The sequence below is a fragment of the Rhinoderma darwinii genome, chromosome 5 (genome assembly GCF_050947455.1).
Source record: "Rhinoderma darwinii isolate aRhiDar2 chromosome 5, aRhiDar2.hap1, whole genome shotgun sequence".
Taxonomy (NCBI): Eukaryota; Metazoa; Chordata; class Amphibia; order Anura; family Rhinodermatidae; genus Rhinoderma; species Rhinoderma darwinii.
In genome coordinates, this window is record NC_134691.1 from 14,624,523 (window position 1) to 14,640,857 (window position 16,335).

At 44.2% G+C, this 16,335-nt stretch overlaps 1 protein-coding gene across 1 annotated transcript in view; it reads right to left on the bottom strand.

Annotated features, from left to right (window-relative positions):
• Positions 1-1,115: 1,115 nt before the first annotated feature.
• LOC142652286 (dynein axonemal assembly factor 11-like) overlaps positions 1,116-16,335 on the bottom strand; it is a 38,882-nt gene continuing 23,662 nt past the window's right edge. Inside the window, exons 5-7 of the mRNA XM_075827936.1 lie at positions 15,248-15,343; positions 8,670-8,746; positions 1,116-1,560 (exon numbers count right to left, since the gene is read on the bottom strand). Coding sequence (XP_075684051.1) covers positions 1,371-1,560; positions 8,670-8,746; positions 15,248-15,343 — 363 coding nt within the window. The 3' untranslated portion in view covers positions 1,116-1,370. The remainder of the gene's footprint in view (positions 1,561-8,669; positions 8,747-15,247; positions 15,344-16,335) is intronic.

The window sequence follows — 16,335 nt, forward strand, 5'->3', positions numbered from 1 at the left end:
ATTTTTAATCTGATGTCCAGCAGTTTTTATGTTCGGGTGGATGCCAGACATACTTTTATTTTTTTCTATGGGTCCACCTCTTATTTATGTAAGAATGTGATAGGGCCAAGTTTTTGGGGGTCATGTCCAATTACCGGCAACCATTTTTTATCCCATTAGGCCACACCCCCAGTCATTATAACATATATAACAAGAAATATGGACCCTGGCAGGAGGTAATGGGACTGTGAGAAGTGGAAAAGTATGAATGACCCAGACAGTAGGTTGTGTTATTTTCTAGAAACCATAAAAAAAAACTAAATGAGTCAAGTGTGAAGATACAATATACAATCGGCAGTAAGGCTTTATTCAGACGAACGTGAAAAAGGTCCGTGCAACGCGCGTGATTTGCACGCGCGTTGCACGGACCTATATGTGTCTATGGGGCCGTGCAGACATGTCCGTGATTTTTGCTCAGCGTGAGTCCGCTGAAAAAAAGTCACGACATGTCCAATCTTTGGGCGTTTTGCACGCATCACGCACCCATTGAAGCCAATGGGTGCGTGAAAACCACACATGCCGCACGGAAGCACTTCCGTGCGAACTGCGTGATTTGCGCAAGAGCTGTCAAAAGGATGAATGTAAACAGAAAAGCACCACGTGCTTTTCTATTTACAAACATCCAAACGGAGTGTCTTTGAGAAGAGCGAAGCCGGACAACCGAACTTCACCGGGTTCGGCCAAACTCGTTTTGGCCGAACATGGCAAAAAAATTTCCGGTACGCGACGTCCGGATATAGTCACTGTCCAGGGTGCAGAAAGAGTTAAACTGTTTCAGCACCCTGGACAGTGACTTCCGATCACAATATACATGAACGAGTAAAAAAAATAAAAGTTCTGACTTACCGATAACTCCCGGCTTCTTCCTCCAGTCTGACCTCCCGGGATGACAATTCAGTCCAAGTGACAGCTGCAGCCAATCACAGGCCAAGCACAGGCTGCAGCGGTCACATGGACTGCCGCGTCATCCAGGGAGGTGGGGCCAGATGTCAAGAGAGGCGCGTCACCAAGGACGCGTCACCAAGGCAACGGCCGGGAAGTTCTCGGTAAGTACGAACCTCTTCTTTTTTTTGCTAGATATGGTGATCGGAATTCACTGTCGAGGGTGCTGAAAGAGTTACTGCCGATCAGTTAACTCTTTCAGCACCTTGGATAGTGACTGACGTCGGCTAGAATCATCTATGATGGCGGCTGCGCGAAAATCACGCAGCCGCGCATCATACACGGATGACACACGGAGCTGGCAAGTGATTTTTGCGCGCGCAAAACTCTGCGTTTTTGCGTCCGCAAAAACGCCACGTTCGTGTGAATCCAGCCTAACAGAGTATTTCTTATATAAGAGGTGGGACCTCTGAATTTTCTGTGAAATCTCCTTCATCCTCGGTCACGTGTTTGGGTTTGCCGTTTCTTAGAACGAGTGGTCCCTGGGCTCCGCTTCTCTTTTCCTGGACGATATTTGCCACATCGGGAAATGAATGCGCCTTTGGATCCACTTCAAGTTTTTCGATTCTCTTTGAACTACTGAAAATATAAGAGAGTCTGAAATCAGTGAAAACCTTGCCAGTTACTGGAAGGAGCAAGGAGTGTGATACAGATTACTGCGACAAGGACTTCCCAAAAATTAGACAACAGTGTTCCTAAAGAGAATAATAATGTGGTGATAATGATGATGAGGATCACCCTCATCCTTGAGAAAAGGCATCTCCTATAATAAATGACGAGGTCACTGTAATCTGATATCAATAAAAGTAGTCTGAACCTTATAGCCTATGACATCAGAACTCGTAGTTTATGGCCTATGACATCAGAACTCGTAGTTTATAGCCTATGACATCTGAACGCGTAGTTTATAGCCTATGACATCAGAACTCGTAGTTTATAGCCTATGACATCAGAACTCGTAGTTTATAGCCAATTGCATCACAAGCTATAGTTAATAGGTACTGACATCAGAACCTGTCATTTTGTAGCCAATGACATCAGAAATATATATATATATATATATATATATATATATATATAAAACCAATGACATCAGAGCCTGTAGTTTATAGTAAATTACATCAGAACCTGTAGTATATAGCGAATGACATCAGAACTCGCGATTTATAGTTAATAGATAATGCATCAGAACCTGTCATTTATGGGCAATAACATCAGATCTCATAGTTTATACCCAATGACATCAGAACGATATATATATATATATATATATATATATATATAAAATAATAACCGATGACATCAGGCCTTACTAGGGGGGGGGGGGGTCAAGAGGATACTTCCCATAGAAGCAGACCATAAGGCTGCCAGGAGTCCCTTGGAGAGAGGGGGTCCAGTCCTGATTGCCCCATCACTTCCGCAATTGGGTGGTGAGAACATGTGCAGGGCTCTACGACTAGGCAAACAAGGGGTAGGGAATCGGCCCAAGGGTCATGGAAAGGGAGTGAAGGGGAAAGCAAACACCAAGCGCCTTTCTATTATGGGTGTCAAAACTGTGTGTCATAACGGAGTCCCCTCTCTTGTATGTACGTTATTGGGGGATGGGAGATTGATTTATAAAAGCTTGCACAACGAGGAGCAATTACCTATAGCGGCCAATCATAAAATATCAAATTTCTGTCAGCAGAATCCAGGTTGCCTTTTGCAAATAGACTGCTGACATAGGCGGGGAATATGAGCAGCTTATTCCCAGAAGAGTCCCATGGCTACCGGCAGCCATTGTGATAATGACTGCACTGCAGGGAATTGCTATATATGCAATTTACGAAATAATTTTTTTAAGTGGCTTTAAGGCCTCATTTACACGAGCGTAATATACGCGCGTGCGACGCGCGTGCTTTTCACGCGTGTCGTACGCACCTATATTACTCTATGGGGCAGTGCAGACGATGCGTGAATTTTGAAGTCAATGGGTGCGTGAAAACCACGAAGGTCGCATGGAAGCACTTCCGTGCGAACTGCGTGATTCGCGCAAGAGCTGTCAAACTGAATGTAAACAGAAAAGCACCACGTGCTTTTCTGTTTACAAACATCCGAACGGAGTGTCTTAGACATGAGCGAACCGAACTTTACCGGGTTCGGCCGAACTCGTTTTGACCGAACCCGGCAGGAGACAGTCACTGTGCAGGGTGCTGAAAGAGTTAAACTGGTTCAGCACCCTGGACAGTGACTTCCGATTCCAATATACGTGAACGTGTAAAAAAAAAAAAGTTCTGACTTACCGATAACTCCCGGCTTCTTCCTCCAGTCTGACCTCCCGGGATGACAATTCAGTCCAAGTGACAGCTCCAGCCAATCACAGGCCAAGCACAGGCTGCAGCGGTCACATGAACTGCCGCGTCATCCAGGGAGGTGGGGCCAGATGTCAAGAGAGGCGCGTCACCAAGGACGCGTCACCAAGGACGCGTCACCAAGGCAACGGCCGGGAAGTTCTCGGTAAGTACGAACCTCTTTTTTTTTAAACAGGTTACTCAATATGGTGATCGGAATTCACTGTCGAGGGTGCTGAAAGAGTTACTGCCGATCAGTTAGCTCTTTCAGCACCATGGACAGTGACTGACGTCGACTAGCCTCATCTCTATGATGGCGGCTGCGCGAAAATCACTCAGCCGCGCATCATACACGGATGACACACGGAGCTGGCAAGTGCCTTTTGCGCACGCAAAACGCTGCGTTTTTTGCGCGCGCAAAACGCACACGCTCGTGTAAATGAGGCCTCAAGGTGAAATTTGTTTACACATAGCGCCGTCCAGCCGAATCACGTCAATCTTCATTTATATGTTAGTTCATAAGAAGGCTGATCTGGTGTTTCCAAGGCATGAACTTCTTCTCGCTGGGCGGCCGGCTGTGGTGCCAACGATATTATTTAAATTGTGAAATGAATGAAGGTGATTATGCAGAGTCACGATCACGGCGAGCAGCGGCAGCCATGCAAATAAATTTGAGATGTTGTGTACGCCTCTGCCCCGTTGGGATAATTACCACTGCATTATTAGTAACAAAGGAATCAAGGAGCCCAGGGAGCACATACAGTAACTGTGAAATGTTCACATTCATGCCGGATCTAATGCCAGAAAAATAGGGTATGAATAACACATATTTATATCTGATTAGCTGGATTTTATACTGACGCAGCATAAGGCAATGCAGGTTTTACATAGATATACATAGGTGAATGGAGTCAGATCAGGCATCATAAACGTAGTTCACTGCATTTCCCTATCTGGCCACAGGGGGCTCAAAATGCGTTACATCACTTCCCTTCTCCCAGCACTAGGGAAAGTCCAATTGAGGGGGGAGTTTGTAGCAATGCAACATGGTCCTATTTTTTTTACCCCCTAATACTACAATTAAAATGGTTGTTCCAACCAGACAACACCTTCTCAAAAGGAAACTGCCCTGGACATCAGCTGACGGACACACATATTGCAGTGGAAACATAAATGGACATGCTGAGTCCGCCGGAGCTCTTTTCAGTGGCTTTCTAATTGTAAAAGGGTCACATCCCACTCCCTCTGTGATGCCAATATGCCCTAGTGAACAGTTGGGACAATCCCTTTAAAGATAGGCCATCAATAAAAAATGCCCCTTTAAGCTGGGAGGACCCAGCTCTACCACGCATTACATGGCTGGTAAATTTATTTCAATGGGCACAGTGCAACGCTTCATGTCCTGCAGGGGAAATCAAGGCATGTTTGTAGCAATAACAGCTGATCAAGGGGAACCAGCAACATGACCCCCAAATAATCCATTCTCCGTTACGGAACCCGTCACACAGGAGGAGCTTTAGCTACATAAAATTGGAAAATTTGTCAACTTTTAAAACCTTTTTTTGGTGACAGGTCCCCTCATGACTATGGCGGGTACTCCATGGAATCAGTTATACCATGCTACAGGAAATGTGAAGGGTTCTTATGGATGTCTGTGTGATGCATGGATGTCGGACACCCTCCAGAGCAACATACGCTCTTCACAGCAGCTAATAGAGGGGGACCCACTATTCAGGACTCTCATCTGTTGGCCAGCACAGGGTGCAGCTATAAATAGTGTATTTCAGTCTGAGGGACCCGGCACATCCATGCAATAAACAGACAGCTCAATGATTTTAATGAGAACTCTGTAATGCTTATTTTCTCCTGTGGTGGCGCTGCAGGGAAACTGAGCACTTGCTGCCAGGCTCTTCCATAGATTACAGTTGATCGCTGGGGGTTCTTTAAGGACACCCTGTGATCAGCTAGTTGATCAGCAAGAAACCCTTCTAGCGAAAAAGGATTTTCCAAAGCAGAGAACCCCTTTATAAATATATCTGCACATTGTTATCAAGGTCCTGGGCGGTGTTTGCCGGAATAGTGAAGAAAGCGACATATCAGACAGGTGAGATCACGTGACCTCTAGAGACAAAGAAAGCGTGATCGATGATCCTGGGATTCCTCATACATCATTTATCAGATGCTTAATTCTTCTTAATTGCAAACTGCCATGGATGCCTCAAGATACAAACTAAACAGCTCGTAATTAGTGGGGGAAACACATTATAAAGTCTATTATGGAAATGCCTTCGGAGGAACTCGTGCTTTAGTCCTTACATTTAATAAATAGTAAACATGGCTTGTTCACATTTTAGAACAGTGTTCTCTGACCTGTAGCTCTCCAGCTGTTGATAAACTACAACTCCCATCATGCCCTGACAGACGCAGGTTGCTTTAACAATAGTCTAAATGTACATAAAAGATTAAGTAATTATGCAAATACTTTGCTTTACTTATTTTCTACTGATTTTGACACCAGGTGTTAGCAGCTCTGGATGTGACTGGAGTGTATCACAATCCTGCTGATGGCCCTTAAAAAAACAGACTGTGGTTTATTTACACTTGGCTGTCAGACATGTGACCTAACAACTAACTGCTGAGCTCCCACAATGCACTTCTCCCTGTTAACAAGAAACCCAGCAGAATTCTATTTGGATCTATGAATATAAACGGAGAAGAATCACATAACTTAAAACCAGTACAGTATAAACAAAGCAAAGTGTTCAGCAACAACATTTTATATAGAAATATAGTAAATAAGGAGTATATATTACATTCCTTATCCTGTACTGATCCTGAGTTATATCCTGTATTATACTCCAGAGCTGCACTCACTATTCTGCTGGTGTAGTCACTGTGTTCATACATTACATTACTTATCCTGTACTGATCCTGAGTTACATCCTGTATTATACTCCAGAGCTGCACTCACTATTCTGCTGGTGGAGTCACTGTGTACATACATTACATTACTTATCCTGTATTATACTCCAGACCTGCACTCACTATTCTGCTGGTGCAGTCACTGTGTACATACATTACATTACTTATCCTGTACTGATCCTGAGTTACATCCTGTATTATACTCCAGAGCTGCGCTCACTATTCTGCTGGTGGAGTCACTGTGTACATACATTACATTCCTTATCCTGTACTGATCCTGAGTTACATCCTGTATTATACTCCAGAGCTGCACTCACTATTCTGCTGGTGGAGTCACTGTGTACATACATTACATTACTTATCCTGTACTGATCCTGAGTTACATCCTGTATTATACTCCAGAGCTGCACTCACTATTCTGCTGGTGGAGTCACTGTGTACATACATTACATTACTTATCCTGTACTGATCCTGAGTTACATCCTGTATTATACTCCAGAGCTGCACTCACTATTCTGCTGTTGGAGTCAGGGTATGTGCACACACACTAAATACGTCCGTAATTGACGGACGTATTTCGGCCGCAAGTCCCGGACCGAACACAGTGCAGGGAGCCGGGCTCCTAGCATCATACTTATGTACGATGCTAGGAGTCCCTGCCTCTCCGTGGAACTACTGTCCCGTACTGAAAACATGATTACAGTACGGGACAGTTGTCCTGCAGAGAGATAGGGACTCCTAGCGTCGTATATAAGTATGATGCTAGGAGCCCGGCTCCCTGCACTGTGTTCGGTCCGGTACTTGCGGCCGAAATACGTCCGTCAATTACGGACGTAATTAGTGTGTGTGCACATACCCTCACGGTGTACATACATTACATTACTTATCCTGTACTGATCCTGAGTTATATCCTGTATTATACTCCAGAGCTGCACTCACTATTATGCTGGTGGAGTCACTGTGTACATACATTACTTATCCTGTACTGATCCCGAGTTACATCCTGTATTATACTCCAGAGCTGCACTCACTGTACACAGTGACTCCACCAGCAGAATAGTGAATGCAGCTCTGGAGTATAATACAGGATGTAACTTAGGATCAGTACAGGATAAGTAATGTAATGTATGTACACAGTGACTCCACCAGCAGAATAGTAAGTGCAGCTCTGGAGTATAATACAGGATATAACTCAGGATCAGTACAGGATAAGTAATGTAATGTATGTACACAGTGACTCCACCAGCAGAATAGTGAGTGCAGCTCTGGAGTATAATACAGGATGTAACTCAGGATCAGTATAGGATAAGTAATGTAATGTATGTACACAGTGACTCCACCAGCAGAATAGTGAGTGCAGCTCTGGAGTATAATACAGGATGTAACTCAGGATCAGTATAGGATAAGTAATGTAATGTATGTACACAGTGACTCCACCAGCAGAATAGTGAGTGCAGCTCTGGAGTATAATACAGGATGTAACTCAGGATCAGTATAGGATAAGTAATGTAATGTATGTACACAGTGACTCAGCTTAGAAAGGGTTATTCCCATCTTGAACATTTATGACATATCCATCGGAGTCTCTGAGTTATATCCTGTGGAGGAATGGGAAGATGGAAATAACCCTTTAAGTTAGCCGTATATATTACACTTTTGATGGTTGGTTCTGTTTTTAACAACTTACACTGCAGATTTCTTTTATTTATTTCTTTTTTATTTTGGGAGGGGGGGGTCCACTTTTCTTCTGGAATCAATCATTGAAACACTCTGCCTGATTAGACACATGCCTCTCCCGCTCACAGAACACGAGGTATATAGGACTGTTGACTGTGGCGGCGTTAATATGTGACTTTAGCTCGTTGTACACAATTATGTTTGTATGGAGCGGCGCCTAATGCGGATGTAATTGATTAATGGACGGCAAGTCCTCGGAACGGCTTCATGTGCACAGCAGATACATACTGAAGTGTTTGCTGCAAAGTTTCTTCGATTAAAACTCCACTTCTGCTGGCTAAGACCAATGCTTCCCTGAGGTATTTAATGGTAATGCTGGGTTTCGCTTACGGCCCTGAACACAAGGATACGTCTAATCGCTACTAATGCTTTATTTCTATAAGGAGGATAATAGCATCCATCTAGAACGCTTATATGGGTGGAAATGGTGTTCAAAGGAAATCTATTACTCCATTAACCCCTTAAGGGCGCAGCAACTTTTGGCCAATGTCAACATACAAAACTCCAAATCCTCTGTATAAGAGTTCAATTATAAAATTCTAGCTGCCTTCAGCCACCACTAGGGGGAGCTTACTGCACACTTTTTATCAAACAATAATTATATACAGTAAGCTCTTCCTGGCGGTGACAGGCAGTTAAAATGTTATCTTATGGCTGTGAAAAGGGATGATATTAAAGTGAAAGTTTCAGCTCTGTTACCTGTTCTGTACATTAGTGGAGTTCTGGCTTTTTGGTGCAGATGACATCGTCTTCGGTTTCTGAATAAGTTCGGAGGCCTGGAAGACATAATACGTTACATGATTTAGAGGGCACTTCCAGCCAAAATTGAATCCTCCCTTGATTGTGCTTCGTATTCCGTATGAGTATAAGCTGTGCTCCAGATATCTGCTACCTTCAGTCTCTGACACAAGAAGCTTCTTTTTTCTGAAACCACTTAGGCTAAATTCACACGAGCGTTGAATACGTCCGGGTGACGGCCATTGAAACAACAGCCGTCACGCGAACGCATTTTTTTTCAACGGGGCCATTCACTCGGCCATTCCGTTTCGGCAGAATTGTACCGCGAAAACAGACCTCAAAATGGGCGGTGCTTATGCAAATGAGCCCAAAGTGGACATTTATAGGGCGGGGCTTAAAACGTCCCACAAATGGGGATTCAAATGTTGGGAGGTAGGCAACTACAGCAATTTTATTGCAGACCCTATGACAAACACCCTGCCCAAAGTAAATCTACAGGGTTCAAGAGAATAACAGCCAAGTCGATTTGCATATCTCTTTTTGGCAGTTCAGGCAATCTGGGCGGAGCTGTAGCGTCAGCCATATTGGTTGTCACCCGTCTTTCCCAGAAATTCAGAAAACGGTGACTCAAGACTGTAATATGTTTATTAGTGACTAGAGGGAACGCTCTCTTATATCTACACAGAGTGATTGGCTTTAAACAGTCCGCATCACTTCCACACCGGCGCGTCTATACTTTTTCTTTCCTACTAGATCCGATAATAAAGTGAAGCTCCGCTTGCTGTGGTGCATGTGCGGTTTTAGAATAATGTGTGTGGGGATTTGAAATGCTGATGATGAGAAATCTTGTGTGTTTCTCTGACTCCGGGATAATAGCTTGGGATGAATTATTGATGGCGCAGACTTCTTAGGACTTGGATCAGATGTTCACTACCCCGGGATCACGTCCACCGGAGATTTCTGTGTGATAATCCGGGTGTCCTGTAATTAGCAGATAAATATGACGATGTGTCTAAGGCTCTGTTCACACCTATCCATGCGGCATTTCCACACGTGCCATGTGACCAAAATGAGTGTGGAAATGGACGTCACAGTGGATCCTATTCTATTGATTTTTATTATTATTTTTGCATTTTGGTGTCAGAGAAGTGATTCATCGTTATCCACTTTGGTGGTGTGGTTTTTTTTTTTCCAATTTTTTTTTTTCGCTTTTTTACACTGATGTAAGTGGCAATGGATGCAAAAAAATTTTGCGCCAACTTTCAAATTGTCACATCCGCAGCATACCCTATATGTTGAGAATTTCTTCTGGATTTTTATCTGCGGATTACATTTAGGCCGGATTTACACGAGGGTGTGCGTTTTGCGCGCGCAAAATGTACTTAACAGCTCCGTGTGTCAGCAGCGTATGATGCGCGGCTGTGTGATTTTCGCGCAGCCGCCATCATTATGACACTCTGTTTGTATGTTTGTAGCACGTGGTGCTTTTCTGTTTTCATTCATACTTTTTACTGCTGTTGCGCGAATCACGCGCGTCCCACGGAAGTGCTTCTGTGTGGTGCGCGTGATTTTCACGCACCCATTGACTTCAATGGGTGCGTGATGCGCGAGAAATGCACAAATATAGGACATGTCGTGAGTTTTACGCAACGGACTCACGCTGCGTAAAAATCACGGACAGTCTGCACGGCCCCATAGACTAATATAGGTCCGTGCGAGGTGCGTGAAAATCACGCGCCTCGCACGGACGTATTATACGTTTGTCTGAATAAGCCCTTATTGCAATGAAACGTGCAGCCAATGGCAGGGCCACGTGCAGGAGGATGTATGGAGGCGCAGAGTCCTTGCGGTTCGGTACTTTAGCGCAGCAGGGATTCAGTATGCTGCTTCATATATCTCTGTCAAATCACGGTTTATTGCCACGATCACCGCAAAATCGTGGCAAAACATTGTGTTTTTTGCAAACTTATGGCAAAACTGCGGCATTGACTGGACAATGTGAATAGATCCTGAAACTTCATGTTAATTATTTTTGCAGGGGGCAGTCTGGCCTTGGGGGAGAATGGGGTGTCAGGATTGTGTGTGGTACACTTAGATGGTGCTGGGTAGTCCGCCCGATCTAATCGTATGGATGCGAGTATGGTGCACTACACGCAACTGCGTGACTGGTGACTTATAGAAGCCTCAGGGTCTATTTCCATAAGTTACTTTTTTGTCAAGTTGTTTTGCTGCCGTTTTCGTAATCGCATCAAAAACAGCTTGGACACAAGCTGCAAAAAAAAACAAAAAAAAACCACCTCCGGCATATACACCCTTATCTGTGTACAATTATAGGGGTGCCCATACATAAAATAACTGCGAATTGTATAATCAGTGGTAAAACCACATGCGGTTTTGCCACGCAGTTCTTGGCCACGTGGCATCTACGTGGCACTGCCGCTTCATTATGTACGGATACCCTATGTCTGAATGGTAGCTGTGTGAGTGAATGTTCATCAGTATTTTGCACCTTTGCGACCTCCCTCCATTTAAGACTCTGTTCACATCTGCGTAGGAGGCTCTGTTAGGAGTGTCCATTGCAGATTTCGTCAGTTGTGCCGGACCATTTGATTAATGGGACGGTCCAGGACTATAAAAACATGGCAGCTTTCTTTTGCCGCTTAGCTCACTTTAATGGAGCTAAGCTGCAATAGCAGACATAACCCATGGACAGAGGGGGCGCTGTTTCTGGAAGAACGCAGCCATAGTTTTCTAATGCTGAACAACCCCTTTAAATCCATTCCATTTCCACTCCCGTAGAGCTCATTGGAAACGTCCGATCCCATGACAGGCTGGCTAATAACCTGGGGGGTTTATGAGGTATTAGCTCCTGTAGGCTGATGTTTTATGGCCACTTTAGGACTGTGATGAATCAGCAGCTGCTTAGCATTGATTATGATGACATGTTGTAGATTTATACGCCTGCCTATGGCTGTTTCATAATACATTCGAAAATCCTGCCCGGACCCTTCCCCCTAAGCGCACAATCCGTGTAACACCACAATCAATACAAACACCAGAAAATAAACTCCGGTCTCTGGGGAAGCTGCAGATACAGTTATTATTTTTCGAGCTGGCCGTCGTAGAGAATGACAATAAACCAGTAGTATAGCCGACCGATCACAACCCCCTATTAAATTGTTGCTCAGTCTGGATTTTATTAAAGGGGTCCTTCACAATGGTGCCGGACAGGCGGCAATATGTCCCATCCTGTTTATGCCTCTCTGCACCATTGTGGGGCTTAGCGGGGGTGGGGGGAGGGGTTGGGACTATAAAAAAAGTACATCCCGGATGTAGGGCCAGGACAAGAGGTAGGCAGCCGCCAATGGCGCAGCTACCACATCAGCACGGGGGTCACATCCCAATGCCATGCCGTTAACGGCTCCAACATGATCAGCATAAGCGATCATAAAGACAGCTGCATCAATCTGTTGCATTAAATTATGGAGAGTTTGTTCTTCCTTTCCTGAGCCGATCATAGAGATCAGTGCAAGAGCAGAGAGTTACTTGTGAGCGCCCTCTAGTGGCTTACCTGTAACTTTCTACATGACAGTGACTGAATAGTGTGTGAGCTGGGTGTAGCAAGGTTCAGTACAGTGTGGCATGACTTTTGTTGAAGGCACTATAGGTAGTACCGCTGGGGGAATTGTGGCTGTTTACGTATTGGGGTACGTTATGGTTGTGGGCACTGTTGTAAGTAATGACAGAGGCACCATGGCTTTGGATTATGGGGGGCATTGTGGCTGTTATTTATGGCGACAATATAGCTGCAAGGAGGAGCATTGTGACGTCTCATGGAGAGGGGCTTTATGACGAGCACTCATGGGGGCACTCTGGCTGTCATGGTTATGGGGGAGTTGAGGCTATGACTGTTATAGGGAAGTTGTTGCTGTCACTGTCGTGGGAGTGCTGACGATAAATATGAGCTTTTTTTCACCTATGTTCAATATCTTAAATACACCACCTTCCGAAAAAGATGTGTTAAAATTATACTCCACTCAAAACCTGAAAATATCCAAAATGAAATATCACACTCAGGAAGCTGAGATATGAGGCGTTGTTTGGTGTGGTCCTCACAATGCAGGGAACAGTGTCATTATAGAGATTTTCTTGAGCAGGACTTAAAAATAAATGTGGTCCAACGCCAATACTATGAAGGTATATCCAAGACGACAGAAGAAACAGTAAATGCTTGATAGAGATTCTACAACATTGTGACATTTAAGACATGCTGACAATTGGAGGTCCTAAAGCATTGACACTTGGACATTTTTGAATATTAAGACACGGACACTTGTTGGTCCTAGAACATTGAGACACTGATTCTTGGAGCTTCTAGAATATTGAGACACTAACACTAGGAGGTAGTAGAACATTGAGCTACTGACACTTGAACATTAACCCACTGACATTTAGAGGTCTTAGAACATGGACCCATTGACACTAGGAGGTCCTAAAACATTGAGACACTGACACTTGAAGGTCCTAGAACATTGAGACACTGACACTTGAAGGTCCTAGAAAATTGAGACACTGGCACTTGGAGGTCCTAGAACATTGGGACGCTGACACTTAGATGCCCTAGTACATTGAGACGCTGATTCTTGGAGCTTCTAGAACATTGAGACACTGACACTAGGAGGTCCTTGAAAATTGAGACACTGACGCTTGGGGGTCCTAGATAAAGTTGACCCATTGACACTTAAGAGGTCCTAGAACATTGACCCAGTGAAACTTGGAGGTCCTAAAATATTGACCCACTGACACTTGGAGATCCTAGAAACCAGGACCACTGACAATTGGAGGTCCTAGAACCTTGACCCTGATTTTGTGTTTCGAAAATGACAGCTGTGTCCAAGCCATACTGCTGAATACTTGGGGTATCCGCATACCTTCCTGCTAGACAGAACTTTACTGATAAAACGGCACCACTGTGCAACTTCTCTGTTATACTACAGAATATTGTCATCATTTACAAAGGGCTACGTTCCCATTGGCTGCAGATTTGAATGGATTTTATTGCTCTATGTACTTGCACATATGCTACAGTGGTATCCGCTCTGATCTCATGACTCGGCTGTTCATTATCCTGCAAGATTGTGGCCCACGTTTACGTCAGTCTAAGTAAAGTTGAAAGTTGGAGTGATTAGCACCAAGTTTTTTAAGAAGCCACATGCCTCCCAAATTTACTGAATTGTGAACTGCCTGTTTTTAATAATAAACGTGGTGTAAAGTACGGACACTTTACTTGGCACTTTCCAAAGTTGGTGACTGAAGAGAAAAGTTGTAAATTTTACCGCAAATTTGTTGTACTTCACTGTTTACGTAAACTGTATAATAAATGTGGGACTCTGCTCCGTCTACACCGACGAGGCAGCCATCGCTGATTAGACTAGAGTACCCGGAGAGCCATCAGCACTCAGGAATATTTGGCAGATTCTGGTACAAACCGGAACAGTCAGAAAACGGCAGATACCTTAGGGTAAATTCAGACGGTGCGGTCCAGGTGTGGTTTTTCTTCTTTTTTTTTTTTTACCAAAAAACTGCTTGCACATACAGTACATTTGTATTGTTTGTGTATGTGTTTTGAGTTTTGTCATGCGAATCTTGCGTTTGTTAATAACTCATTAAGCCGAAATGCGCTTTCACTGTGGTCAGAACTGCGCTTTCTGGCCTATGCTTTATATTGACGTGTGTGAGGGTGCCTGTACCCTGAGCACCCATGCTGCGACAGCGTGTCATGTGGCTGAGAACCGTGTGGTAAAACCGCGGTTTTGCAATGTGTTTTTGGCCACGCAGCTTGTGCAGATGAATCACGTCCTTCAATGTGCTTCACCTGTACTCGCTGCTTGGAGGAAAACCCATAGCAAGACCACGGCAATGCGCGATAAAACCGCACGCCGCTGCGTGTATAGTTACCCTAAGGGTATGTTCACACAGCTTATTTTCAGAAGTTTTTTGGGCCACAAAAAACGGCTGAAAATACGGGGGCTGAACCCCTACAAACTTGATTTAAGGAGTGCATGTCACTTCTTGAGCCCTTTTTCATTCTCAATAGAAAAACAGCTAAAAAAAAAACGGCCGTAAAAAGCGCATCAAAAATCGCTTGATGCATAAAATACAGCTGGAAATCAGAGGATGTTTTCCCTTGAAAGCAGCTCCGTATTTTACAGCCGTTTTTTGTTTGCCGTGTGAATATACCCTAAGGCTGAATTCACACACAGCGCTTACTCACGTTTTCTATGGCTTATTTGCTCTTGTAACAAAATGTTGCAGAATTAAATAAACGGCACTTAAAACGCTTGAAACTCACGGTGTTTTGTTTTTTTACATGCATTTTAAAAAGGTTTGTCTCTTTTTTTTTTCCACTGTATACTTCAGTTTTGGCCGAAACTATCAAAGCAAGAAAAAGAAATAAATTGTATGAACAATATATACTGAAGTCATAGACATTTCATTCTGCCTAAGTGATAGAATGTTACCGGAGGGTTTGGGGGTACCTTTGGCATCGTGACCACTAAATGCCCCGTTGTTTGTGACCTCTCGGCAGTGCTGCTGTCCGGCTTCACTTCTTCAGGAAGGACGAGCTGAAAGGGCTGGAAGGGGAACAAAATGCAGCAAAAATGACACGAAAGAAAGTGTAATATTATGTACATGTCAAGGGTAGGAGCCATGTCAGAATAGAGCAATTGTAGGGGTCCATTGGAGCCCCCCGCAATGAGAGACTGAAGACCCACAGAGCTGTAAAGAAAATATAACTCAGACATATCCCTGCTGAACCCAAAGGGACTTGGTGTTCTGCGGTCCCTTCATTCTCTTGACCGTTGAGGACCCAGCTCAAGGACTCCCATTAAAAGTGTCTGCTTTGTCTATATTACGTATCAAGAGATCGTTGCTGGTTCACATACCCCGATTGCGGCTTGCGAAAAAACGCGTGCAGTTTTTGCCCCGCTGACTCGGCCTCGCAGAAATTGCAGTGGTTGGCCGCATAGTGTACAACACCCTCAGGTTTATTATAGGAAGTTAACTCTAAATATGGAACATGGATGATAACAGCAGCAGCAGGAGAGGAGTGTACTGACCTTGTGGCGGGCAGTGACCTGTCCACTCGTGTGACGTTACTAAAGACAGGGCTGAATGTGACAGGGACAAGTGATGGAGACCAGATGGGTCACAGACCAAGGTCACAGGCTGAGAGTTACATAGTGAAGGAGCAGGGTCTCCCAGTAGCACAGAGTATTTCAGGAGAGGAGTGTGTCTACTTTACAGTTAGACACATTGTCTTACTGACAATTGGAAATGACAGCACTGTTTTCCCTGTGCAGCAGTTTTGGGAAATGTCCCTGTTTGACCTTAGAAAACGTCCAGATTTTTGTCACTCAGATGAACCGCTGATCGGATGTAATGAAGATGACGGACAATATTCCCGTGTGTGCAGAGAATGATTGATTAAATGAGGAGCAGAAAATGGCAGATAACAAATAGTAACTTAATTCCCAAGCGAGCTGTGGGAGCAGAGACGTGAGCAGAGATTTATCGGAGCTTTCACAGCAAACAAATTAACTTTTTTTTCCCTCCAATTACAAAG